The sequence below is a fragment of the Chelonoidis abingdonii genome, chromosome 8 (genome assembly GCF_003597395.2).
Source record: "Chelonoidis abingdonii isolate Lonesome George chromosome 8, CheloAbing_2.0, whole genome shotgun sequence".
NCBI classification, from domain to species: domain Eukaryota; kingdom Metazoa; phylum Chordata; order Testudines; family Testudinidae; genus Chelonoidis; species Chelonoidis abingdonii.
The window spans coordinates 17,416,580-17,443,927 of record NC_133776.1 but is presented as its reverse complement, the minus strand read 5'-3'; the positions used below and the strand labels follow the sequence as shown (position 1 = coordinate 17,443,927).

Below are 27,348 nucleotides of genomic sequence, written 5' to 3'. Positions count from 1 at the left end.
ATATTTAATTATCTGCATTAACCCTAGACCATCCCAATTAAGATTCCCTTAATGGATCTGTGAAAGTCTTTTCCTATTTATGGGTCAGCCACAGATGCATTTTAGTTATAGTTGCTGTGACATGTAAATATGACATTAAAATGCTGTGACATTAAAAATACTATGTAATAAATTAAAGATACTGAGATGTAATAATTTTATAAACACTGTATGTGACCTAGTCAGTGAGATAAAGTTACTGTAGAATTATGGTGGGTTATTCAAATTTCCTGTTTGAATGTATTGTTCTAACTTAATAAGGGGCTGTGGGAAAAACAAGCAGAAAGAAATACAATGGATCCAGATAAATAATTTCCCAGCAAACATGGGTGGGGGGAGGGCAGTTACAACAGAATGGTGTAATTCCAGACTCCAGTTTGACATGACACAGTTGTTTTTCCATGTTGGGAGCCTAGAGATCAAAAGAACACAAAGGGCTTGTCTACACTTAAAAAGCTACAGTGGTGCCACAGAGCATTTTAGTGTAGACACTATCTATGCGGATGGGGGTGGTTCTCTTGTTGGTATAGGTAATCCATCTCCCTGAGAGGCAGCAGATAGGTCAATGGAAGAATTCTTTCCCTGTCTATACGAGGACTTACAGAGGGTTTTTCATACACCTGAGTGATGTAGTTGAGCTGCCCTAACTTGCTATGTAGACCAGATCTAAACAGTTAAAAGGTGAGAGGAAAGGGGTCAGTTCCAGCAGCTGCCTGGGGAAAAAAAGTGACACAAAGAGGAGGTTTGAAAAAGAGTCTGTAGGAAGTTAGATTTACTAGGTTCCCCAAAGAGGAGATTGTTAGATGCCTGTTAAGCTAGACATGCATACAGTCTATAGTTTTAATAAATGTTTTATCTGAAATGCTTTATCCTTAAATAATACTTCGTTTTAAGAAGACTGTCTTGTCACTGGTTACTATGGTCATTGCTCCTAGAGGGAAGAAAACTGCAAGTGCTGAACATAAGTCAGACTTTCTGAGGTAACCACAATAACCAGGAACTGCAGCCAGGGCCTGGCAGTAGAGTGGAAAAATCCCATGATTCCATCCCAAGAAAGGTGATGACATGAGGCACAAGACCTAAGGGGGTGTGTGTGTCTGCACTCAATGAGTCTGAGAGGAGTCAGATGTGCATTTAGCACAGTAACTGTGACAGTTGCAATGTAGTGTTTGTTTAAAGCAGGACTTTGCAGCCTCCCTAACATCCATATACATCATCATATCCGTTTGAAAATGGTAGTGCCAGCTAATTAAGCAACCTGTCTAGTTTATGGTGCAAATTTAAACTCATTTGATCAAGAGGTTTCCCCTCTCTCCCATGACCTTTTTTTTTTTAAATAAGTCATAACTATAATAATTTTTGTGCAAACATATGGAAACATGAGTGGGGAAGAGGGAGGAGGAGTTAAGAATCCTCATAGATTCATAGACTCTAGGACTGGAAGGGACCTCAAGAGGTCATCGAGTCCAGTCCCCTGCCTTCACGGTAGGACCAAATACTGTCTAGACCATCCCTGATAGACATTTATCTAACCTACTCTTAAATATCTCCAGAGATGGAGATTCCAGCACAACCTCTCTAGGGCAATTTATTCCGTGGTTTAACTACCCTGACAGTTAGGAACTTTTCCTAATATCCAACCTAAATCTCCTTGATGCAGTTTAAGCCATTGCTTCTTGTTCTAATCATTAGAGGCTAAGGTGAACAAGTTTCTCCTCCTCCTGATGACGCCTTTTAGATACCTGAAAACTGCTATCATGTCCTCTCAGTCTCTCTCTTCCAAACTTAATAAACCCAATTCTTTCAGACTTCTTCATAGGTCATCTTCTCAAGACCTTTAATCATTCTGTGTTGCCTTCTTGGACCCTCTCCAATTTCTCCACATCTTTCTTGAAATGCGGTGCCAGAACTGGACACAATACTCCAGTTGAGGCTAACCAGCGCAGAGTAAAGCAGAAGAATGACTTCTCGTGTCTTGTTTACAACACACCTGTTAATGCATCCCAGATCACATTTGCTTTTTTGCAACACTATCACACCTGTTGACTCATATTTAGCTTGTGCCACTATGCCCCTAGATCTCTTTGCCATACTCCTTCCCTAGACAGTCTCTTCCCATTCTGTATGTGTGAACTGATTGTCCCTTCCTAAGTGGAGCACTTTGCATTTGTCTTTATTGAACTTCATCCGGTTACCTCAGACCATTTCTCCAATTTGTCCAGATCATTTTGAATTTTGACCCTGTCCTCCAGCAGTTGCAATCCTCCCAGTTTGGTATCATCTGCAACTTAATAAGCGTACTTTCTATGTCAACATCTAAGTCGTTGATGAAACATGAACATTCAGTTGAATACCCCAATTAAATGCAGTGTCTGCACCAAGATCAAGCTCCTAGTCAATAGGAAGTTATCACACTGTACAGATGATCTATATTCCTGGTCACCTCTCTCAGGCAGAGATGAAAGAGGTAGAGATAGAGAGACAAGTGCACATCTCTCTGATAAAGTATTCTTAGGGGAACGGGCACCAGGTTGACATCCAGGAGCTCATTTCTTCAAACTGCATTTAATATTTCTGTGCCTTCACAACTTTAATTATTGACCATGGCCTCAAATCCCAGTATGGAGAGAAGCAAACACATTCCCATCATTTACAGATAAGATAGCTGAGAGGTAGCATAAAGTCAGAAATAAAGACCTATAATTTCCCTTTCTAGATGAGGCAAAGGAGACCAAGAGGAGCTGCACAATCATCTGAGAAGATCTAACTAATCAGATTTTACTAAAACTGTAACAGTTATTGTGAGTGGTGTGCACGTGGTCCTATGTGCATGTTTCTTTGTGCATGTCTGTGTGCCTGTGTGTTCTTGTTTGAACATATGTATGCATGTGACTGTGTGTCTCAGAAGACATATTCCACACTGGAATCTACATCCTGAAACTATGTTTTAAAAGTTCTATATGTTTTTGCTAGAGAAAGGGTAAGCCAACCATCTGGAACCAGACTCGCTGAATCATGGCTTGAGATCTGGATCTTAAATTCAGGTTGCTCCTTGCTTTAAGGGGTCATATCTACACAGGAAGGCTCCTGCTCCCGCACCAGTTTAAGGCAAGGTGTGAATTTTTCAGTGTTTCTTGGGAAGAAGTTTAAGCTAACCTGAAAAGCCACTCGAACAGCAGAATAAGATGTACCCTTGTGGGGGTATACTAGTATGGCGTATTGTGTAACTGGTAAACTATCCACTTAGTCAAGTTCATCTGCAGCTTGGGCCCTGCTCCTTTGTAAATACACGAGGGAACAAGCTACCTAGACTTTGTAACACGAGCTGCCAGATCTCGGCGTTGGAGGCCATTTCGGGCACCCACAAGACCCGACACCCCACTGATTAGAAGGGCAGCCTTGCCGGGACTACATTTCCACCGTGCACTGCTCCTGCTGACTCGGGATTCCGTTTGCGGTGCTGGCGTGCACGATGGGATTGTTGTCCACGCTCCGCACACCACCTCTACTCTACCCCGCGCAGCAGCCCCATAAACCGAAGACCGAGGATGACGCCGTGCCTCTGTGGGAGGCAGGTCCTGTAAGCTATGTAACGTGGAGCCTGGTGGCTCCTATGTGGATGGAGGCGGAGACCTCCGAGGTTGAGACCGGAAGTGATGTTCCGGAAGCGAACAAGTTGTGCGTGTGCTGTCATCGTAAAATGGCGTCTGAGGTGAACGGAGGGTCTCTCCTTCCTAAGGTGTGTGTACAATATTCCCCACCGAGTAGGGCTGTCAGCCGGCTCCACCGCTTGGGGGATGGTAGGCGGGACCGAATCGACGCATCCTGGGGCTGTGAGCGGACGGGACTAATCGCTGCGCTCCGGAGGGGTGGTGGCAGCGGCAGAGGGGACGAACCAATTACCCGGGGTATATGTGGGTGCAGACAGAGCGCGTCAGGCACTCCTTGGAGGTGACCGACTGGGCCGAGCCAGTGGGCTCGAGTAGGGCGGGTTGATGGGGGCGGGACCGGACCGAACCAAGTGACTGGGGGGGGGGGAAGCACGCACTGGGTAAGGGACTGCCCCAGGCAGCTGAGGAGTGGGGAATGGAGTCGCCTGGGAGCGAAGGTGCATGGGGCAGGTGCCCCTTACTCCTGCCTGCTGCATGGAAAGCAAACAGCAGCAGCCCTGGGCCCTTGCTACTTGGTGAAGCCTTGTCTACGCCGGGCACTTTACTCTCCTTCCCCACCGCTGGGTCGGGGCAGGCCTGCCTAGTGCTGCCCAGCCCCCCAGGGGAGAGGGCACTGTCTGCTTGAGACTGAGGCTGCTTGCAAGGAGTAATTAAAACAGTGAGGTGCAGACCCCGGCACTTGTGCTGGCCTTATGCAGATATTTTCTCCTTTGTCTCTCGTTGCTGTGTTAACGCCCCGCACTGACAGCTGCTACTGACTGTAGCAAAGTAAGAAGAGGGTCTAGCCAGGGCACTCATGTAGAGCCAGATAAAGTGATTTTTTTAAAAAAAGTTAATAGGATCCCTGATCTTCACAGCACTCCTGTGACATAGCTGTAAGTAAACAATATCCTCCTGGTATACCCAGAGAAAATTATGCACAGAGAGGTTGAGTCTTCCTAAGAGCCATGCACTTGCAGATCTGGCAGAACTCAGTAGTTCCTAGTAACCCTTCCTATGATCCTCCCACCCCTGGGACAGGAATCTGTTTCTGTAGGGAGAGGCTCCACCAATGAGGAACTTTAACATTCATTTTACAGGACCATTTCTGTAGAAGCATCAGATTGATAGACTTGGAGCAATGAATGATTCATTTAGTGTTCAGATTTTGGAGGCAAGGGAAAATTTGTGTATGTACGTATATATACACACACAGACATACGTGTGTCCTTTTCTCTCCCACACCTTGTCTCTGTATGCGTTAAGACTAACCGGTCCCACATTGAGAGGGATCCAATGCTCTGTTTTTTAATATTTTGTACAAAGGACGCAGTATTAAAATGAGTTGCACTGCAGTGATAATGGGAATAGTATTGGACACTGTCCCACTTAACTTACTGTGTTTGAAAGACATGAAATTACAGTTGTAAACAAGTTCCTTTTCTTCTTTAGGCCAAGACGCTCCATCCCTCTACCAAAATGCAGTATTCCCATCACTGTGAGCATCTTCTAGAGAGACTGAACAAGCAGCGAGAAGCAGGCTTCCTTTGTGACTGCACAGTAGTTATTGGTGAATTCCAGTTCAAAGCTCACAGAAATGTGCTTGCCTCCTTCAGCGAGTACTTTGGTGCATTTTACAGGGATGCCTCTGATAGTAATGTGGTTTTGGATCAGACTCAAGTGAAGGCTGAGGGATTTCAGAAACTCCTGGAGTTTATATACACAGGAAACTTAAACCTTGACAGGTAACCTTTTTTTGTTTGTTTAAAGCACTGATTTCTTTGCCATAATTTATGACAGAACACATTTAATTTTAGATACAGTACATACTAAAGAATAAAGCTCTCCACTTGGCTTTTAAAATACTGCCATGCATATGAACCGACTAGGGTTCCTTTATTTTCTATTCAAAGTGTGTGATAGTGTCTAGCTTGTTTAAACTGAAATTGGTTTCCTATTTTCTCTCTTGCTAAGGTATCTAAACTCATTATTAGCCCTTACAATTGCTGTCATCTAATCATTTTTCAGATTGAGTTGCTGTAGTTTTTCCCCCTCCTCTCCCCATTCATCTACTCAGTTTCTATACCAAAGCCTTTATGTGCATGCCAGACTCACCATGGTGACCCTGATTGCTCTATTATAAATATAAAAACAATTAAAAACTTAGTTTGCATAAGCTATCCAGAAGCCATTTAGAATGTCTGTGGTTTTCAGACAATTCACATCTAACTACCTTGTCAGGGTAGTAATTAGAATCAACTTTCCATAGTGTCTGTATAAATCTTCTCCAAACTGTATTTGGTCAAATGACTTGCTGGTAGGAGTTTTCATATTTGTGACTCTGACTCTCTGGATTGAGATTAAAAAGATCCATCCTACTTAATTTCTGGGAGAAGAAGGATAACCCCCACAGTAATGTTCATTGTACAGGAGCCCATTTTTCCTCATATACATGCAGCTAGGTCTGCCTATAAGAAAGGCAAACACCAGCATTTGAGAGAAGATTTAACAGGGCTCACCACCACCAGAGCATCCTCCTGTAATCAGCCATGATGGGTCAGGGCTAGTCCTCCCTCAATTTCTCCTACAGTCTCCAGGGCTGAATAAGTTGCCCATCTTTTCCTCCATAGATCACCCTGAAGGTCACCTTTCCCCACGGAGGAAAGGACTGTCATCCTTCTAGGTCTAAGTGAAGTTCTTCTTAAAAAGGTCTAATTTATGAATAGAGTTTCAACCTCCAGCAAGTCCCTCTGAGTAATACAGTTCTCAAAAACCCCAAAATAAGGCAGGTTGAAATGCAGCAATCCTGGTCCACACTCCTGGCTGTCCACACAAGAGTAAACAGTCCCTCTTCTCCAATTCCTATGCCCAGGCTGCCACATTTCTGCCACATACTCTCCAGTGTTTCATTCCCCAGGCTCCTTTGCTTGCAAGTCCTGCCCTTTTTATGGGAACTTCCCTCTAGAATCAGTTCTCTAGTTCATGGGCTTGGCCTACTCTGCGCTAGTTCTTCCCCTTTACCTTGAGGCTTCTATATGAGTCTTCTGTTTCTCAGGGTTTTCTCATCTGGCCAGTTCTTTCCAACAGCTCCTATCTACTTGACTCTCCCAACAGTTTTCTACATTTTTCTCTTCACAAGATACTCCCAACTATCACTGACTTATGTAGAACTCTCCAAGTAACTCTGACAGGCTCCCTTTTCTCAACTGCTGCCATGGTCTTTATAGAGGCAAGGTATCTTCTGTCAGGCCCTGTTGGGAGGCAGGTAACTAGGCACAGGTGAACTGAATCCATTTCCTCTTAAAGGGGTCATTCACCCTGGAATAGATAGTTTAGGGACACCATCAATTCAAAATTGCACTTCTGTATGAATTTGTTTTACCTGTTACTGTTTCAGGTATAGTAATAAGAGGTGTTACTTATAAGTGATTAGAGAACAAATATTTTTCCGCATTTTAGTTATTAACTTTGTGCACTTTACATCACTTGGTGTGTAGTCAGTTTTCCCTGTTGTTCATCTGGGGAAAGAAACCAATTGCTTCCATGCAAAAATAGTTAAAGGATTGGAGCCATAGACAATTTCACTCTGCAATCAGTGCTTGAGAGGAAAACTTGTATAATACAAGGTATTCTAATCACTACCTCTGAGTACCAAAAGTAGCAGTTTTTAGTTACTTAGGCTCTGATCCTGTAATTGGATCCACTATGGCAGAAATTGAATGTAAAACTGTTAATTTAGCATATTGGTTGCACAAATGAAATGACAAAAAGTCAGGCTCTGATCCTGTAATTGGATCCACTATGGCAGAAATTGAATGTAAAACTGTTAATACAGCATATTGGTTGCACAAATGAAATGACAGAAAGTCAGGCAATGTGAGAGCATCATTAGTTCTGCCACACTGCACATATTTAGTACAGTTGGTGTTATTAAAAATATGGATTTTTTTACAGTACCACTGTATTTGCTTTTTATACCATTGTGTTTTTGGTAGTCCCTATTAGACCAGATATATCTCGTGTACCATGATAAATGTCTAGTTTTTAATAGTTTCCATGGTATTTTCTATTCTTTGTGTATCTTTAATATATATTTTTGTGGTAAAATCATGTACCTTACATATAATAAAATTTAATGTTCCATCAGCGGTGCAGACAAGTTAAAGCAATAGATGGAACCTTAGTTTTGGATTTCCTGGCCTATTGTGATTTGAACTGTGCAATCCTAATGCTGAACTAACTTGGGGGTTTGTGTTCAAGATATTATTCTGCAGTTAATATTTATCTTTCTAAGCTATTAAAATCAGTTACTGCAGTTTTTCTTTAGGAAAGTGCTTTTACAAACCACTGTAGCATCCTTAGAATGCTTCTGTAACTGCTGGCCTTGTCCTTAATGAAGAGAGGTAAAGAGAGGAAGAGGAGGAGAAAATAGATGGACAAGAAGAAAGACAGGAATGAAAGACAGATAAGACAAGAAAGGAGAATGGGAAGGAGATAAGAAAAAAGGGGTTGAAAGAACACCTGTGGTAAATTCTGTTTTACTCACTTTAGTATTGCATATTATTTCACATGAAGGAATATTCAGAATATCAGAACTTGGGCTGACCTTCTGAACTTCACTGCTTTTCTTTTTTTATCATCATTTTTTCCCTTTGCATTTATACTGAATCCATGTAAGCTTAGACCAAGGTGATCTGTATAATTCTTAGTCATTTTATTGTTCTGAAATTGCTTTGTATATTGTGCTGACGGAGAATAGTTTTATTTAAAACCTGTCCTGTGGGTAACCTATTACCATACTAAAATCACTTTGTTTACCACTGGTTTTGTATTCAAGCATTGTAAGCTCCAGAGAGAGTTGTGTTTTGTTTTTTTTTTAGAATAGTGTATAACCCATTTTTTAGACTTTTTTTTTTTTTTTTTTTTATATCACTATAAGTTGACCTCTGTTCAGGTATAGCAAAAGTATTGTGGCCTAAAGCTATACTTCCTGGGTTTTACTCCTGTCTTTGCCACTGATCCACAGTAATGACCATTTGAAAACAATTTTGTCTGTAAAAATGGGGCTAATACCTACTTCACGGAGGTGTTGAGGTTTTTATTCATTGTTTGTGAAGTGCTTTGAGATCCTTGAATGAAACCACAATAGAATTATTATTTTTGTCAGCTTGTACATCTCCTATCATATATCAGTGTTAATTAATCTCAAAATATCAAAGATATAAAGTTAGATTTTGTTAGATTCTCCCGACAGTTGTTGTATTTTTTTTAACCATGAAACTATTTTTAAATAAGAGGACAGCCATGTAAAAATCTTAGTACACCTCTAACCCGATATAATGCCACCTGATATAACACGAATTTGGATATAACGCGGTAAAGCAGTGTTCAGGAGGGGGCTGGGCTATGCGCTCCAGGGGATCAAATCAAGTTCGATATAATGTGGTTTCACCTATAATGCGGTAAAATTTTTTGGCCCCCGGGGGCATCATTATATCGAGGTAGAGGTGTGTGTGTGGGTGTTTATATTGATTCTTAGAGACACAGGTTTTCTTTGTCCAAAATATTGTCATTTAGCCTTGTTTCCTTGCAGTTGGAATGTTAAAGAAATTCACCAGGCTGCTGACTATCTCAAAGTGGAGGAGGTGGTCACTAAGTGTAAAATAAAGATGGAAGACTTTGCTTTTATTGCTAATCCCTCCTCTACAGAGATTTCTAGTATTACAGGAAACATTGAACTGAACCAACAGACTTGCCTCCTCACTCTTCAAGATTACAATAATCAAGAGAAATCAGATGCCCCTTCTGCAGACTCAGTTCAGCCACAAGCAAAAAAAGTAGGTTTAGAAAAGAGATCTACTCAGACCAGAAAGCGAAAAAAGACTTTTAACTCTCAGAAAAACACGAAAAATAAACCAGTGCAATATCAGACTGACATAATTGAGAACTCATCAGTCGATATGTTTTTAGATGCAAATAAACTGGCCACACAGATAACGGAACAAGCTGCCCAAGGCAGCGATAACTCAGAACTACAGCTAGTGTCTGTGGTGGAAAGTGAAATGTTTGCAGCACAAGATGTTTTGGTTCAGACTATTACAGTGAAACAAAAACGGGGGAAGCCACAGCAGAACTGTGCATTGAAAGAACACAGTATGTCTAATATAGCTAGTGAAAAGAACTCTTACCAACTGGAGAGCTCTGGAGAAGAACTCGATCAGAAATACTCCAAGGCCAAGCCGGTGTGCAACACTTGTGGGAAAATATTTTCAGAAGCCAGTAGTCTACGACGACACATGAGAATACACAAAGGAGTAAAGCCTTATGTGTGTCAGCTCTGTGGAAAAGCATTTACACAGTGTAATCAGCTGAAAACACATGTCAGAACGCACACAGGTAAGCTGTGGTCTTGGTTTATAAGGACTTCTTCCATTTTTAATGATAGCATAGGGAAGCATAACTAAAAAGGAGCCCTGTTTTCTTCCAATATGTTGTTTCAGAAGCTTTGAATCTTCATGCTAATGTTCTGTATATTTGGATGGTAACTGCTGGTCAGTGCTTATTGCATTCCGCCAGTCTATAATATTTAAAAATAGAAACTATGAATGTGTCTAGAAAAATAGTATAGCTAGAAAGGATAGCACTGCAGTCAAAGCACCCTGTAGGGAATACCTTGACTTCCTGAAGTCCCAGCAGATTTGATTCAGTCCTTTATCCTTGTAAGGTAAATAAGTAGAGTGCAATGCAGAAAATGTCTGACTGATATACAACAGATCAGACTCTCCTTTCTTGCTATGTCACATTAATGGCATTTATAATTCATTAGTTCACTGGCTTTCAGATTTCCATGATGTACACAATATAGTAATCTGTGCAGCTATTTATGTCTGTCAAGTCTTGATGTACCAGAATGAGTTTGATAACATCAGGGTTGAAAAATCCAATCTCCAGTGGCAAGTAGGAAACTTCGACAGTGATATTTTCTTTATAGTGCATTGCTAAGCCATAAATTGTTACGGAATTTGAGCTTTCATTTAATTACATAAAGTTTATAGCACATGGTTATGAGAATAACTTTCCAAATATAAACTGATGCCGTGCTGTCTGCAGAGAGCCCCAGTGCCTTTGCAGCTGCTGCTCACAGCCTTCTCAGTAGGTGACAGAGTAAAACTGTCTACACATGAGTGCCTTTTACTGCTGTTATTCAGGACTCTAGGGGAGTAGTGAAACTTCCAAAAATGATTTGTTTCATTATGCTTCTCTTTGGGCAGATTCAGGCAATAGAGCTATTTCCAGGAATCTCAGGAAGAAGTAGAGTAGGGGGAAATAAGAGGCTGTAAGGGTGGGCCGAGGGAAGAACTCCTTTCCCTTCCAGTAGTCAAGGGGGAGGGATTCTTATCTACCAGACGCTGACTAGCCAGAGTCTAATATGAAGGTTGGAGCCCCTGAGAAGGGTTCAAGGACAGTGTTTTTGGTAGAAACATGAGCAGTGCATTTCCCTTTCCTGATTCTTGCACCTGGACTTCGCATGGATGGTTGGGAAACCTTATCATTTGTATCAGCCACTGGATGGCAGGTGTCTGGTCATTTATTTTTTTGTTGAGCCTTGATCTATGGCATTATGTATTACATTTAAGGATCTCTGAAAGCTCTGCCTACTAGCATATTCTGCTCTACCATAGTAATATAAATTCATGTTCTCCTATTATAGTCCCATGAGACCTAGGAATAGTACTTAGCACACATTTATTAGAGAATGCCCTAATGGCAATTCAAAAATAGTGAATGGTCATGGAACTGCGGTTAGTGTGCTGCAGCTGACACTAACGAGATATTAGCAAGAACTGAAGAACATACTAGTTGGACAGACCAGATGACTTAACAGGTCGTCTCCATCTCAAATATCCAGGATTTTGCATAAGTTAAAATGATTCTCTGCCTACTGACAGTGCAGTGCTAGTATTAATTGTGAAGAACAGATTTTATTAAAACTAAGTTAATTACCAGAGAATTTTCACATGGTGATAATTTTTTAAAACCATCTGCTGCAGTTCTCATAATGTGCAGGCTCAGCTGCTTGATTGTTGGGTGCTATGTGGCATCACTAAACAAAAAGTATTAGGGTCAACCTCTTGAGTTTGGGTCAACTAACTTAACTGAAGATAGTGGAAGCATAACAGTTTCTCTTTCCCAGGGGAGAAGCCATACAAATGTGAATTGTGTGACAAAGGCTTTGCCCAGAAGTGCCAGCTTGTTTTCCACAGTCGCATGCATCATGGAGAAGAGAAACCATATAAATGTGATGTATGCAATCTGCAGTTTGCAACTTCAAGCAATCTGAAGATCCATGCCAGGCGAGTGAAAGTACTAACTAAAGCCTTGATCCTGCAAACACTTATGCACAAGCTTAGTTTCATGCACGTGAATAGTTGACTTAAACAACTACTTGTGCAGGAAGTTCAGTGTGTGTGTGCGCGTGCTTGCAGGATCAGGCCTAAAGAAATGTTGTACTTGTTTTTGTCATTCCCAGTCCCTTCCCTACTTCCAGTTCCAGGTCTTCATTGCAGACTAATGTATGTACTCAGCATGCTTCTTCCACCCAAGGTAGTGATTTGGAACAGCATCCCATGTGGGATCATTCATCCTAGCATCCCTGTTGCATTTGGTAATTTCTTCCCTTTCTAACCATACTGAGAGAAGAGAACTTCTCTGCCATTATTGTTTTGATGAAGGGATGAATCCATTTATATTCTCTGGCAGGGGAGAGAGTACAACATATCTCTCTGCAGTGGCTGTCAGTGTTGGTAGTCAGCTTTCATAGTAGAGCGACACAAGTCTTGCTTACTTCTCAGGGTTGACCTATTGCCTGTGCAATGCCCTTATCCTGATCCAGCAGCCACTGAAGTCAGTGGGACTCTTTCTGTTGACTTTGGGAATTGGAGGTGTCCCTGAGGGTGAGAAACTCTAATCTTACTCCTGTTAGGCCACAAAATATCACCACAGTGAGGCCAGATATAAGATATTAACTGGTGTAATACAAAGTTCCTTTCATCTTGTGCGGGATCCTCTAAGGCATGTGTTTCTTACTAGGAAGCACAGTGGTGAGAAGCCCTACGTGTGTGATAGGTGTGGGCAGAGATTTGCTCAGGCCAGTACGCTGACGTACCATGTTCGTCGCCATACGGGAGAGAAGCCGTATGTGTGTGACACCTGTGGGAAAGCATTTGCAGTGTCCAGTTCTCTGATCACTCATTCTCGAAAACATACAGGTGAGGATAAATGGGCTGCTGAGTGAGCTGGCATAAATTGGGGATCCGTCTTGGAGAGGGTTGGCTGCAGCGGAAGAGGTAAAGGGAGCAATTAGTGATATGGGAGTCTAAAGAGCTGGATTTGGGGAGGAGTGGAGTAATGGAGTCTGCATTAGTGGGTATGGAATCTGTATAGGAGAAAGTACTAGAGTCATGTCAGCTCTTTCTTTGGGCTTTTCCTTGACTGAGGGTTGCTTAGTGTTGCAAATCTGAATTTTCATTGCGGTTTCATTGTTCACAGCATTGTACACTGACTCTGTTTAATGTGTATTTTACATACACGTCTGTATATTGAAAAACTAACCACCCTGTGTACCCTTCAGGAGAAAAACCATATATATGTGGCATTTGTGGCAAAAGTTTTATTTCCTCAGGAGAGCTCAATAAACATTTTCGGTCTCATACAGGTCAGTTTCCAGATTTTTTTCAGGATGCTCTTTTGCATTTAAAATATGATGTACTGTGCTATAATTGAGACATAAATTAAGAGGACACACTGTGAATCTATGTTAACTCATTTAAAAATTGATAGTTTTTCTTTAAATAAATCTAAACGGTTGTAAATCTAAAATAACAGGACTTCAGCAGAGCAGGGAATCAAGAACTCTGATGTTAAAATGTCTCTGTGTGAGTCAGCATGCCACTTAACCTCTTGGAGTCTGTTTCCTCAACTGTAAAATAGAGATTATACTTTTTTATCCATTCCTTGGATTATAAAGTGTGGTCTTTTTGTAAAGCATTGTAATATGGAGTAACATGGGAATTTATTTAAATATTAAAAGAAAATATTCACGGTGCAGTATTAGTTTTCAGATAAACATTTGTACAAAGACAAGTTGGGTGTATGATCTGCTTCAGATGAAGCAGTCAGTCCTGTATTCGCCATTTTCATCTCGTCTTTAAATGTTTTCATTCTGGATACTGTTTTTTAGATGGGTTTAGTTCATAAAGCTGTTAAAGTAATTTTCATTGCAGTTATTTTGCCTTTTGTCCCATAGACAGCTTAAGAAATAGTTTTTCTGTTGCCATTTTGCAATTATGTTCTGCAATTCTAACTGTCAAACCTGTTTTTCAGGTGAAAGACCATTTATCTGTGAACTGTGTGGAAATTCTTACACAGATATAAAAAATTTAAAAAAGCACAAAACAAAAGTTCACACAGGTAAGTGTTAGTCTTATAAAAATGAATTTTTGAGGTCAGCAGAATAACAATTCTGCTTTAGTGCTGAATAAATGTTTTTAAATGTTACAAAATTAGATAAGAAAAGAGGTCTGACTAGTAGCTCTGTTTCATGTCTAGAATATGTGCTTTAATGGCAGCAAAATCTTTCAGATAAGGATTGGAAAAAGCAGGCTTTAAAATGGAAGGTCCTGGCGAGATGTTAAAAAAGAACATGCAGTGACTACTGTGTTAAGCCACTATTGTCAATAGAGAGTGGGGGGCTGCTGACAAGACTATTCATGTTTAAAAATCTGGTCTCATCTAATAAAACTGAAAGATTTCTGCTCTAAGACAGCTGTGAAAGTCATCTGGGTCACACAAGACTTCTGTGGATCTTATTCAGTATGGCTCTACCCCACATTCTGATTGCTCTCACAGGTATCGATTTGAGGTAAACGAGACACACCAGTTCCAGGAATTACTCTTCCTGATTCTTTATTGGCCCGTTCCTTTATGCAATGGTTAAAGATGGTGGGTTTGTTTGGTTTGGGGTTTTTTTTATATAATCAAAATTAATCCATATCTGAGCTGGATTAACAGGCACGCAAGCTCAGATAGACAGCTGATGCAATGCTTACAGTTAGGAATTCTATCCTAAAAAAGATTTCTCAGTTATACCTAGTCCTATTCTTCCTAGATTTACATGCAAGTGTTTGAATGGCAGTAACTTTGGTATACAGATAGCTTACAACTCCTCCAAGCTCAGTACTGTATGTGGGCAGTTCAGATGATGATGTAAACAGCCTCCCTCCAGATTGGCTCCACATGCCTTCTTACCCTGGATCACATCTGTTCATACTTAAATGCATTAATATCACAACCTCCTTGCCTCTAACTGTATAAAAAAAAAAAAAAAAAAAAAAATCACAGGGGCTGGCCCAGACAGTACAGGGGAGAGACTAGCAGAACGAGAGGAGAAGTAACGTGCAGCAGCAGCTTTGAGGGTCACGGACTGGTGAAACTGCATGTAGGAGATGGGTGGGGAAGATCTAGTAGATAAAGGAAGGGGGTGTCAGGGAGAGACGAGCTGTAAGCTGCTGGGGAGGATTTGGTGGAAGTGGAGCTGGAAGAATAGTGAAGAGACGGGTTGGGAAAGGGATGTAGAGGCTGCCAAGCAAAGGAGGGCTAGGCTGAGGGAGCTGGAGTGTGGTGCAGGCTAAGTATGTGGACACATGGAAGATGAGGTGAGAAATAAGCAAAAGTGGTGGCAGGGAGAGAAGGGAGTTAAAGTAGCATCAACAGGAGAACGGCAAACCTTCGCTTTGCTACTCTGAAACTTTGCTTAGTGCATGGCCCTTGCATGCTACCATAATATTGTATTAACATGGCACGATTAATTAATATCCTTATCTAACTTCAGCAGGGCCTGACTCAAAGCCCTACAAGGATTCAGGGGCAGGGGAGACATATGTCAAAGTTCAATGAAAGATCCATTGTCACCCATTTCAGCTGAGACCTGAACTGATTTTTCAAGTGCACTTGTACTCTAGACAGTGACTGTGTAAAAACAATCTTATGTTGCAAAAGTTCTGTTCCTCCTAGCGTTGTGTTAATTGAAGAGATGATGCCTGACGTGCTCAAGGTTCTACAGCCCACTGCTAGAATATTTCACGGAATCCCTGCTGATTTTCCTCATAATTCCCCATTAACTGTGACAGTAAGGATTTGTTACTCTACTGTGGCCCAGATAATGGAGGCTCTGTTGTGATGTATCATTTCTCGAGCTGTCATGACCTGGACACAGGCACCAGGGACTTGATACTTAAAGCGCAGACTGGGTTGGAAGGGACCTCAGGAGGTCATCTAGTCCAACCCCCTGCTCAAAGCAGGACCAATCCCCAACTAAATCATCCCAGCCAGGGCTTTGTCAAGTCTGCAGTTAACACACCCCTACTCACTCTGCAATGTGGTGCTACACAGACATACCGCAAGAGTGGTCAGCATTCAGAATTCAAGGCCACCATTTAGAGATAGCCCAAGAGGTGGTTTCAGGCCTCTTTGAGCTCCCTGCTGGCACACCCCTTTCTTGGATACAGCATATTCCCCTGGCAGGCTTGGGGGGGAGCGATGCAGCCAAGCCCCCAGGTTCTCTTGTCCCTTTGGGACACTGTGCACCACTCCTTTAGGTGGAAAGAGCAGAACCCTGGGAAGGCACAGCTCCAGCTTGTGGCAAAGGGACCCACTTCATTCACTTGATCTACCAACCGTGGAGGAGCAGGGAGCGATGCAATATGCAGCAAGGCAATGGAACTTGCTGCTGATATGAACCTGGGTGGGCCAGCCAGTATGAAGGAAGAGGAACAATGCATTTGGAGTATTGGGGCTTATTGACATCAACGTACTGTATGAAAGGGAATGAGTAGAGATGGTCTGAGAAGCAAGGCTCTGACCTAGATCTGAACTTCCTCACAATTAAAGGGAACCCAGAGTTTTGAGTCAGGCCCTTCTCTAGTAAATGAAGCTACAGACAATATAATTAAGGAGGAGCAGCAGCCACATAAACATTGAAGAAGTGGGGTTACGATGGCTGCTGTTCCTCATCAATACCATGCTTAGCAGCAGTAAAACATAGACACTCCAGGATGGTAAAACAGGGACACAGACTGTACAGGAGGGACATTTTATAACTGCATATGCTACCTGAAATACCACATTTATAACACTGCATGCAAACAAAGGGGACCTCAGTCACTGAGATGTGCAGTATTCTAGAAGGAACAGACAGGCTGCAAAGCTACTTGATCTGGCCAGAGTGAAAGGGTGTCAACTTCAGCTACACAAATTGGGCAATAAAAAGTCAGAGGAACTTTTTTTTTATACAGAGAGAAAAGTGTAATCTACAGATTCTAGCTGAAGAATGGAACTTCATCAAGATATTGCGGTGAATCAGAATAAGGTCACAACTTCTTTCCACCCTAATTTATTCATCTTTCAAATAGGGATAGTAAACGTATTGAACTGACACGAACAGAGCAAAGCTTAATTAACCTTAGGCATGCAGGAGTTTAACTAGAGGCGTGATTTAACTCTCATTAAGTGAAGAGTCTGTGTGGGCACTCATTTTGATTTAAGAGTGGTTTATAGCTGTTTAGATTAAATCAACTCCTAAGGCCTTGTCTACATGGGAAAGTTGCAACAGTTTAACCTAACACAGGTGTCAAACCCGTATAATTAAACTGGTTCATAGACACTTATTTTGGTTTAGGAGTCGCTTAAATAAAAATATCTATACCGGGAAGTGCACTAGTTTAATTAACCTGTCTCATAAGGTTGCCAATCCTACAGGATTGGCCTGGAGTCTCCCGAAATCAGCATTGATCTCCTGGTGACTCCTGAAAGCAATCCAGGATATTTTAATAGGATATTTTGAGAAAATGACACTATGTCCTGTTTGGGGTGGGGGGGAGGAATCTCCCAGAATAACTTAAGTCAGAGTTGGCAACCTTTACTCTCTCATGTAGACAAGCCCTTAGTTTCTCCAAGTGCTTTGAAAGGCATTATGGTACATGTAAAATACTAGTGTTGTTACACCATGAAATAAAATGAAAGGGCAGCTTTCTGAAGAAACAGTGGTAAAACTATAGGGGTTTTTTGAGAGGCAGGGGGAAGAAGGGAGTTAGTTTTGCTTTTAATAAGGGATGGATTTGCTGGTTTTCATCCATGTTCAAAATTCCCAAGTTACAGCTTTCAGAGAATCTGTCTGACAGAACTGGTATGACAGGTTATGTAACTCAAAACAAAAAGTAACCTTGTCACCAAGTGATGGAGGAGCAGCAACATTATCTGCCTTGTTCAGTCACTGAAGGTTTTTTGTTTGTTTTTTAAACTCTAACTGAATTACAAGGAGTGAGTTTGACACCTCAAATGATTACACTTGGAGAACTCTTTTTTAAGCCTACCAGCCAGCCAGATGAAAGGGATAGCTTTGCCATGCTGCAGAGCACCCTTGCTGAATTTTGAGCAGTTCTCTACCCAGTCTTTGTTCCCTAGAAGAAAATAGTTGTAATGAAGTGTTGTAAGGGGACTGAAGTAGGTGTACTTCTTCCTGCTTCCAGGGTAGGGGGAGAGACTGGACTAGATGACTTCTCGAGTTTCCTTCCACTCCTGCATTTCTATGATACTATCATTTGATGGTGGGGGAGTGTTGAGGTTTTTTGACGATGAAAAAGGTTCATATCTTAATTTACCTCACCCACTCAATTGTTTTTCCTGTCACTAGTGTACTTTTCCTTACATTAATTGCAGGCATTTTACTTTTTCCTCGTGAATAAATGTTACAAATTTTTTGTTTTGTTTCGAGGATCCGAAACCACCCTTGATTCTAACACAGTTGATAATTCCTACAATGAACAAGAATCCATTCAGAATCAGAAAAGCCCGTTGTCAGAGTCTGCAGATGTGAAGCCTTCTGAGATGTCTTTACCACTTCCTCTTCCCATTGGGACAGAAGACCATCAGATGCTGTTGCCTATAACTGGTAATCAGTCTCCTCCTTCAGACACATTGCTGAGATCTGCTGTGACTGGATATTCAGAACCTCAGTTTATTTTCTTGCAGCAGTTGTACTGACTCTGTGTGATACGGGAATCAACTAGACAATCCTGATAGTGAACAAACACATTACTGGTAAGGTGATCATCATCATCCAAGCTGTTGGACTTGCTCTTACTCATTCTTTTGAGTGAAGACATTTGGTAATGTATCTACACTGTGCAGTGCTGTTTCTCACTTGTTAAATTTTGCTAATCTGAAATCATATTTACCATTATAATTGACCACTGACATTTCCTAGGAGGAAGTATCTTTCCAGAGCTCCTGCCTTAAGAATCGTCTGTTAAATAGATACGTAACTGTACTCTGGAGATCTCCTCCAATGCTCATGCAGAGCTAACATTTTAGTGACATTTGTGAGCAGACTTTCAAGCCATATTTTTGTTAGTTGGTTTACTTTAAATACCTTAACTCACAGGTGTGGTCCTTGTACACAGCCTTGTTTTTAAAAAAAAAAATTGCATGAAAAATTTATTAAACACAGGCTTCCAAACTCCAGGCCAATGTCAGAGGAATATATGATGGCAACTGGGCAGTTCTCTGGTGAAATGTTTTTGAAGCATTATTGGTGTTGATCAGAAGTAGCTTTTGCCAGTCTGAGACTAGATGGAAAGCTTTGGGCAAATGCCACTGACAGGTGAGGGAGGCTTTTTTCTTGAACAATGATTTAGAGGCTAGATAGCACAATGCCTTTCCCTTTCCAAGGCCTGGATTCACTTTCAGAAGTGACAAAAATGAGTTTGCCCCTAGCTGTCATCTTTCCACATCCCCCAAACATCTTAGTTTGACAGAAGTGACAGTCTTCTGCTCAGGAGAGGTCAAAAGATGGAATATGATGAATGCAGTAGGTCAGATTGGATTAAGATTATTGTAAGTACGAAGGTGTATTGAGTTAGCTGTGAGGAGACTGGTAGCACGTTTGACTTTTATCATCATAGTTATTAACATTACAGTAGCACCTAGAGCTCCCAGTCAGGATCAGAGCCCTTTTGGGTTAAGCACTGTACAGACACATCAGAGGAGACAGTTCCTGCCCTGATGAGCTTACAATAAATGAGCAGTAAATTTACTCTTAAAAAAATTAAGTGAAAGCTAAAGATGGGGGTGTTTTAGTAAAGAAGATTGACCAGAGGCCATAAACTTTTGGGTTACCCACAATAGGCTCTTACTATTCCATGCCAGAATTCAGGAGGGCATAATAGAAAAACATTTCCTTAAAAAAAATAAATGCAGTGTTTATCTACTGCTTTATTTCCCATGCCAGTAGTGCAGTTTTAGGCAGTTCCTGTAGTTTGTAGCAAGACCCATGTGAAAAAGGTTTGTGGGTTTTTTTTGTTGTTTTTTTTTTTAAACAAACACTCTTGTGCCAGAGTTGGCACACAGGGCAGATATTAGGCTCTTCAATTCCTCTCTGTCTTTTGCTGCTGCTTCTGTCTGCTCTATGGTGCTGAGACAAACTATTTTGCCCTCTCTCTCTGCTAACGGTTGTTCTTAAGGTTTCTCTTGGACTCCTTATTTCCTCACACCAGTTGGTTTCCACTGAACAGCTTCATGTGGAGTCTGACATCCAGAGTACATACCCCATATCCCAGATATGTTCAGGGCTTCCTTCTGAGTGTGGTGGAAATGAGTTGCTGATTGATGATTTCATGGATCTCTTCATTGGTAATGAAGTCTCTCACTCTCCAGAATCTTACATGGGCACTTATTTTCAATGGTGTCTAGTTTTCTGTCTAACCATTTGGTAGATCTACATCTGTCACAGCCATATGTTAGCACTGAGATTACATTAGAATTGAAAATTCTCAGTTTTGGTCTGATTTTCTATAGGAAGGTTAGTAAATGCTGTGGGTGCCTTTCCTATTCTTGATGTCACTTCCTTCTTGTGATGTCCATTGGTCAATATAGTGCTGCCAAGGTAGATGAATGGGTTTACTTTCTTGATATTTTTGCCAGTAATATTAATATTACTGCTTGAAATCTAGGTTTCAAAGATGTTTGTTCTAGCATGACTAATTTTGAGCCCTGCTTGGCCTGTCGTTGGCGGCGGCAAGGTTGTCTGTCTTTATTAGTAACTTCTCATGGGTGTCAGTCAGCATGTCATCAGCACAGTCTGGGCCTTCTAGACATTTGCCAACTCCCCCATGCTATACCAGTCTTAGTGTTGCTAATAGACTTCTTCAATATTCAGTCTATGGCAATGCCAAACAGCAGTGATAAAATGCAGCCCTGTTTCACATTAGTGTTCACACTGAACCATTCAGTTGTCTGGGTGTCCACCCTTGCAGAGCACTTCACATCTCTGTACGTGGCCTTGATGATGATTATGACTTTAGCTGGGATTCTATAGGAGTAAAGAATGAATAGTCCATAATGTAGATATCTTTGAAAAAAAAAAATCAGTGAAATTGTTGAGGAGAGCTTGTCATTCTATAGTTTCTTCTGCAGTAGTCTGTAACTGAATATCTGGTCTACACAGAATCTTTTGGGCCTGAATCCAGCCTGTTTTCTACGCTTTGCATCCACTGCCTCTTTCATCCTATTTAGAATCACACTACAGAAGGCTTTCCCTGCAGCAGAGTAGTGTAACTCCTCTTCAGTTGTTACAGTCAATAAGATCACCCCTTTTGGACATTCTGATGATTCCATATTTCCATTGGTCAGGAGGCTTCTCTTTTTCCCAACCTTTATTGAACAGCTCTGAAAGTTTCATTAAGGTGATGGTATCAAATGTTTAGCATTTCTGCAGTGATTTGATCATCTGCTGCTGCTTTGTTGTTTTTTTTCAGCTTCCTGATTGTGGCCTGTACTTCTGTCATCCCTCTTGGACTGATGTTAACGTCAAGTTGGTCAGATTTGCATGTTTAAATGGAAGTCTGGTGCTGAAGTCGACCTTGGTCTGAGAATTTCTGTAAATGCTCTGTCCATTTATTTTGTCTGTTCTACCTCAGTTGTAAGCATTTTTCCATCTTTGCTTTTTATTGGCCCATGTCCTAGTCTGAAATTGACACACAGGATTTTAATCACTTGGTAAATAGCTCTGATAATTGCTTAATAGCAGCAGCTTCAGCTGCTAGATCTTCATTGTAGATTCATTCTTCTGCCCTTGCATTGCTTTTCACCACTCTATCTGCTTTCATGCACTCCTCTGCTTTTTCCAGTACTCTAGTTGGTTTTAGCATTCAGGATTTTTCCTTTCGGTATCTTTCCTTCCTCAAAAAGAACAGGAGTACTTGTGGCACAAGTACTCCCGTTCATTTTGCAGATACAGACTAACTCAAACTCCTTTCTTCCTCAGTGAGATGTCATCTCTCTTGAGTTATCCATATCTTCTTCTGCCTCTACTGATATCCAGCTGTGGCTACTGCAGCTTGAACTATATTGTCTGTAAGCCTGGCCCAAGCAGTTTACATTAGCTTTTTCTTTTCCAAGCAGTGTTTCTGGTGTCTGACAGCGTCACTGCTTAAGGTCCATTGTGATTAGTGGGAGTGTTTTTATGCCTCACCAAGTCAATCTTAGACCTGTCAAGAATCATCAAATAAAGAGCCACAGAGGTATGTTTTCTCCAGTCAGACAAACAGCACCTGTGATATTTTTAAGTGCATTCTTTCTTGGTTGGTTATTTGTTGATACCATTTTATCTGCATTGGTGCCTTGGGTCTAGGCCCTGGTAAACAGAAGAGCATAGAAGATGCCACTTAATATAATTCCTACTCTACTCCATATAACAACTCATCTTCACCTTAATTAAAAGGGCCTTGTGAAAAATTTTGTAGTGGATTTATCCTCTGCAAATGGATTCCTGAATCCTGGGCATGGCTCTGTCTTCTATTTGTTGCTTTCTTTATCCGTGTGTCTGTTTTCCTTTGTCTGTACCTTTTAAATGAAATAGACCTTTCATCTTTTGTTGTTTATCATTTTAAATGTGACGTGTAATAGTGTTTTTGATTGTTTAATGCTTAATTACATGTGGTCGATTTGCTGTTGAGGCTTACTGGACATTATGAAGTACAACCAAGTCTCCCAAGAGTCTTCTTACTGCACTGAAGCCAATCCTTGCCATTGCTTCCTGACCTTCACTGTATTTGCTTTGCACTTAGCTCCATTCCAGCATTTGCCAGCATCTACTGTCCTTCAGCACATGAGTGTAGGACGCTGGATGAATCATTTTGGGTTGTCAGTGGTGCGCAGTGTGGCTTTTTTCATTCTTTTGAAATCTTTGTTTTTTTCCCCTCGTAATCTTTCAAGGATTCCATGGCCAACTGGTAATTCTGTGACTGAAGAATCGCACCAAAAAGCAGGGCCTTGAATATAAGTGACAAAGGTCCGCTCCATGTGACCAGATCTAACGCTGCATTTTCTGACCAAAAATACAGCAAAGGTATAAGGATGAATGCAGTTTTAGTAATTAATATTGCACAAAAGAAAAGCCTTCTTAAGTGCTCCACCAACTCATATGGTTACACTGCTATTTGGCAAGTTCATCTTTAAATGTATTAAAGTACATCTCTTCTGATGTGCTATTACTATTTTTTTTTAAAGTTTAACTTGTTCAGAATTACTGAGTAATGCATATATTACCAGAAGAGCAAACTAACTCTGAAAAACACATTCCTATGTAGAATATGCATTCCATAAGAATGTTTGTTTCAACTGTTTTTATATTTCTAAAATTTTAGATTACTACAGTATTCTTACATTTCAGACTTTTTTTAAAAAAAAATCAGTGCTTAGATTTATACTGGATCCAGTTTAGATATTTATAGAGGTGACATTTGCTTTATATTACTCATTTAGTTTTCTTTATACACAGGAAGATCATCATTTTTACAAGACAACGGTTTTAAACCTCTCTTCACAGAATACACAGGTTCTGATAAAGTTGTTCTCTTGCAGCAATAATTTAATGATCTGTACTCTTGAGTACCAATTTTTATCCTCAACTTTGATGAAAATGACTCAGCTCCTGAGTTAATTTTCTTAAATATATTAATTTAATAAACATATAATGTAAAAAATGTGTAGGAATGTTTCAGCTGGGTGCTGTCAAGCTTTGAGAGAGAGAGCTGTACTGCATATCTGTGACAATGCCTGGAGTACTTTCCATGCATCTCTTATGTGAAAGCATACTGCTCTCAAGTTCAGTTTGGAGCTGGAAGTTATCAAGAGGATTGATGGTCCATGTAAAGAGTGAATGGGGGAAAACATGGACATCTTAAATAGTTAAATGCCGTTAATAGTTAACCAAATTTCTCCTCCCTGAAAAATGAAAGGGAGAGCATTAACATTTCTTTAAAATTTTGAAAAAGACTACTAAAGAATATCTCCAGTGTGATCCAAATCTCAGCAAGTCCACTAACGTCAATGGAAGTTTTGCCTGAGGGCATGACTACGCTTGGAAATTTACCAAAATAGCTAGCTATTCCAGAATGGGGAGTTATACCAGAATAGCTACTCTGCAATAATTATTTGGTAAGTTCAAAACGTAGAAAAGCCTTGAGTAAGGATTACAAGACTGGACTTTGTGAGAGGTTGTTGGTACGACTTACAGAAATAGATTCTAGATCAGAATTAGTAATCAATTTGGGTTAAGTTATTTTTGAAGTATTTTTCCTGTATATACAAAGTGTTTTTCCTTCTGTTGTGTGTGTATATATAGTTCCATTCTTTTTTTTATAATCCCCTGTGGGGGTTTTGTACATACATAGGTTGCAGTGTTTGTTAGGCTTTAATAAACTTGTTTTGTAATTTTCCCTTAGCTTCTGTCTGGTGTTTGTAATTACAAAGGGTAGTAATTAAAGGAGGAGGGGAGACAGTCTAACATAACCACCATCACAGCGCAGTACACTAGCATCATAGAGGGCTCAGAGACAGCCCTTAGCACCATATACAGCTGTAAAGGGTTATTTGAGAACAGCATCATTCATTACATTTTCCTTCCAACAGAGGAAAACACCCAAGTCACTTGCTACAAGGTAATATTTTGGGTCTAAAGGAACAAACATTCTAAATACACCTCTACGCCGATATAATGGGGTCAATGGGGAGCCAAAAATCCTTACCACGTTACAGGTGAAACACAGTTATATGGGGTAGCAGTGGCAGGGCTGCAGTGGTGATTTAAAGAGCCTGGGGCTTCAGCTGCGAGGAGCCCCGGCCCTTTAAATCGTCGGCAAGCCCTGCTGCCACAGCCCCAGGGTAGCAGTGGCAGGACTCCAGCAGTGATTTAAAGAGCTCCAGGGTCTGGCCGCTACGGGGAGCCCGGGCCCTTTAAATTGCCAGCGGAGACCCACTGCTGCAGCCCTGGGGTACCAGTGGCAGGGCTCTGGTCACTGTGAGGAGCCTGGGCCCTTTAAATCGCTGCCCTAGCCCTGCTGCTGCAGCCCCGGGTTAGTGGCAGCAGGGCTCCAGCAGTGATTTAAAGGGCCCGGGGCTCCCCACAGCAGCCAGAGTCCTGGATCCTTTAAAGCACCGCCGGAGCCTGCTGCTACCGTGCTATATGTGAACTCGTGTTATATCAGGTCGCATTATAGCGGGATAAGGTGTACTACTTACTGTAGTTAGTTTTGAGCAGTGAAAGATTCAAAGCAGTGTGCAAACAATGTAAGTTTACCCCCATGTTTTAGAGCAGATAAACTACTTTGCAGTGAATGTCTTCTACAGAGGTTATCTTAATTTTTTTTTTTTAATATCACTTGTATTTTTTTCTATGGAGACAGTAGGGTTTGTTGGCTAAAGCACTGCCACTGACTTGCTGGGTGACTTTGGGCAAATCAAATCTTGTCCCAGTGCCTCAATTTCCCCTCGTAAAGTGCTTGGAGTTCCAAAGATTAGAACTGTGTAGCATTTTAGCTATTACAGTTTATTCACAGGAATAAAGTAGTAGTTTCTTGCCTATAGTAATTTTTTAATTCAGAGGTATACAACATAACTTAGTCCTCGAACAGAATTTGTTATTTTGAAGAAACCTGCTGAAAAAAGTACTATAATAGATTTAGAAGTAGTCATCTTATAGCACTCTGTCATAAAAAGTATGTGAAGGAATTAGTGGTGTTAGAGATGTGGACAACTTTTGGTGATAATGTCAATAGAACAGAATGCTGTCACAGGCCAAGGCTCTTACTGCTAAAATAAATAATGAGGTGCAGTGAAAGTGTTCTTTGAAAATACACATCACTTATTTTCAAAATGGATGCCATTTATCCTTTCACATTTTGTTTGTGATGTTACTGCTCTCATCAAACCAATTAAAATTAAAACACTGCCTTTGACAGAGTCATGGTTACTTATCACAGCCCATTTTAAGCTTACATTTTTATGAATAAAATTATCCATCATTAGCATTAATCATTAATTAACAATCCGTAAGTTGTTAATTTAATCAGTGGAAGTACTTTGAACATAAATGTGCAGCAAAAGGGGAGGAGGATCTAAGATTTTTACAAAGAATATAAACATACTCTCATACTTCTAAAATAAACCTACCACTAAGGGTATGTCTACACTAGAAACTTAGGTCGACCTATATTAGGTCTACTTAACAGCCATCACGGTAATTACTGTGGTGGTGCATGTCCATACTACTCTGGTGGCACAGTAGGCGTGCTTCCACCAACAAGAGGGGCAGCTTGGGGAGCCTGGTCTCTTAACTCCGTTGGCAGCTCCCTGCTGGGAGCCTGGCTGCACCCCCAGCTCTTCACCCCGGCACCCAGCCAGGAGTGGGGTCCAGATGGCCAGGTCTCCCAGGGAATGGGTGCAGCTGGGCTCTAGCTATCCAACTTGCTTGTCAATTTCACAGCTCATGCCATGAAATTGACAAGACAACCAACAACCCATGTAAGCAACAGCCACTGCATCACCCTAACTACACCAACATAAACCCTACATCTTTTGTGGAGGTGGCATGTCGTCAGTGTAGTAGGGCACTTAACATCAGCAGGAGCAAGACTGTAGTGTAGACACTGACATAATTAGGTTTGACGTAAGCTGGCTTATGTCAACCTAACTGTAGTGTACCTAACAGTAGGAAAATGAGTCCGGTGGCACCTTACGACTAACAGATTTATTTGGGCATAAGCTTTCATGGGTAGAAAACCAAGAAGTGGGGTTTTTTACCCAAGAAAACTTATGCTCAAATAAATCTGTTAGTCTTTAAGGTACCACTGCACTCCTCATTGTTTTTATGGCTACAGACTAACATGGCTACCCCCTGATACTTAACTGTAAGAAGAAACTCTTTTGGAAGCAGGCTATTCCATAACTGTCTGTTATGGGCCAATATGCATCTTTCTCATGGACACTGAGACACAGGATACTGGAGCAGATCAACCACTGGCCTAAGTCATTACAGTGATTCTGATCTGCATGGTATCTAAACTAGAGTGACCAGACAGCAAATGTGAAAAATTGGGGCAGGGGCTAGGGTGTAATAGGAGCCTATATAGATTCCTAGACTCTAGGACTGGAAGGGACCTCGAGAGGTCATAGAGTCCAGTCCCCTGCCCTCATGGCAGGACCAAATACTGTCTAGACCATCCCTGATAGACATTTATCTAACCTACTCTTAAATATCTCCAGA

The 27,348-nt window shown here is 41.1% G+C and overlaps 1 protein-coding gene across 2 annotated transcripts; it reads left to right on the top strand.

The window, feature by feature from the left end:
- The first annotated feature begins 3,541 nt into the window (after nt 1-3,541).
- On the top strand, nt 3,542-24,523 carry MYNN (myoneurin). Of its 2 annotated transcripts, XR_012656355.1 has the most exons (10): nt 3,713-3,990; nt 5,142-5,434; nt 9,283-10,085; nt 11,884-12,043; nt 12,780-12,958; nt 13,321-13,404; nt 14,073-14,159; nt 18,520-18,845; nt 23,019-23,151; nt 23,584-24,523. XR_012656355.1 is itself a non-coding variant. In XM_032783714.2 (9 exons), the coding sequence occupies exons 1-9, from the start codon at nt 3,653-3,655 to the stop codon at nt 23,045-23,047; spliced, it is 1,938 nt and encodes a 645-aa protein (XP_032639605.1). In that variant the 5' UTR covers nt 3,542-3,652; the 3' UTR covers nt 23,048-23,145. The 2 variants fall into 2 exon arrangements, 1 of the variants encoding a protein (XP_032639605.1); XM_032783714.2 differs by lacking the exon at nt 23,584-24,523 and having other exon boundaries at nt 3,542-3,778; nt 18,520-18,696; nt 23,019-23,145.
- Nucleotides 24,524-27,348: the final 2,825 nt, after the last annotated feature.

Excerpts from the sequence above, each read along its gene's own strand:
- MYNN (XM_032783714.2), top strand. The coding sequence starts at position 3,653 with ATGTGGATGGAGGCGGAGACCTCCGAGGTTGAGACCGGAAGTGATGTT. Across the intron at positions 3,779-5,141 it reads GAGGGTCTCTCCTTCCTAAG|GCCAAGACGCTCCATCCCTC; the intron begins GTGTGTGTACAA and ends TTTCTTCTTTAG. Across the intron at positions 5,435-9,282 it reads GGAAACTTAAACCTTGACAG|TTGGAATGTTAAAGAAATTC; the intron begins GTAACCTTTTTT and ends GTTTCCTTGCAG.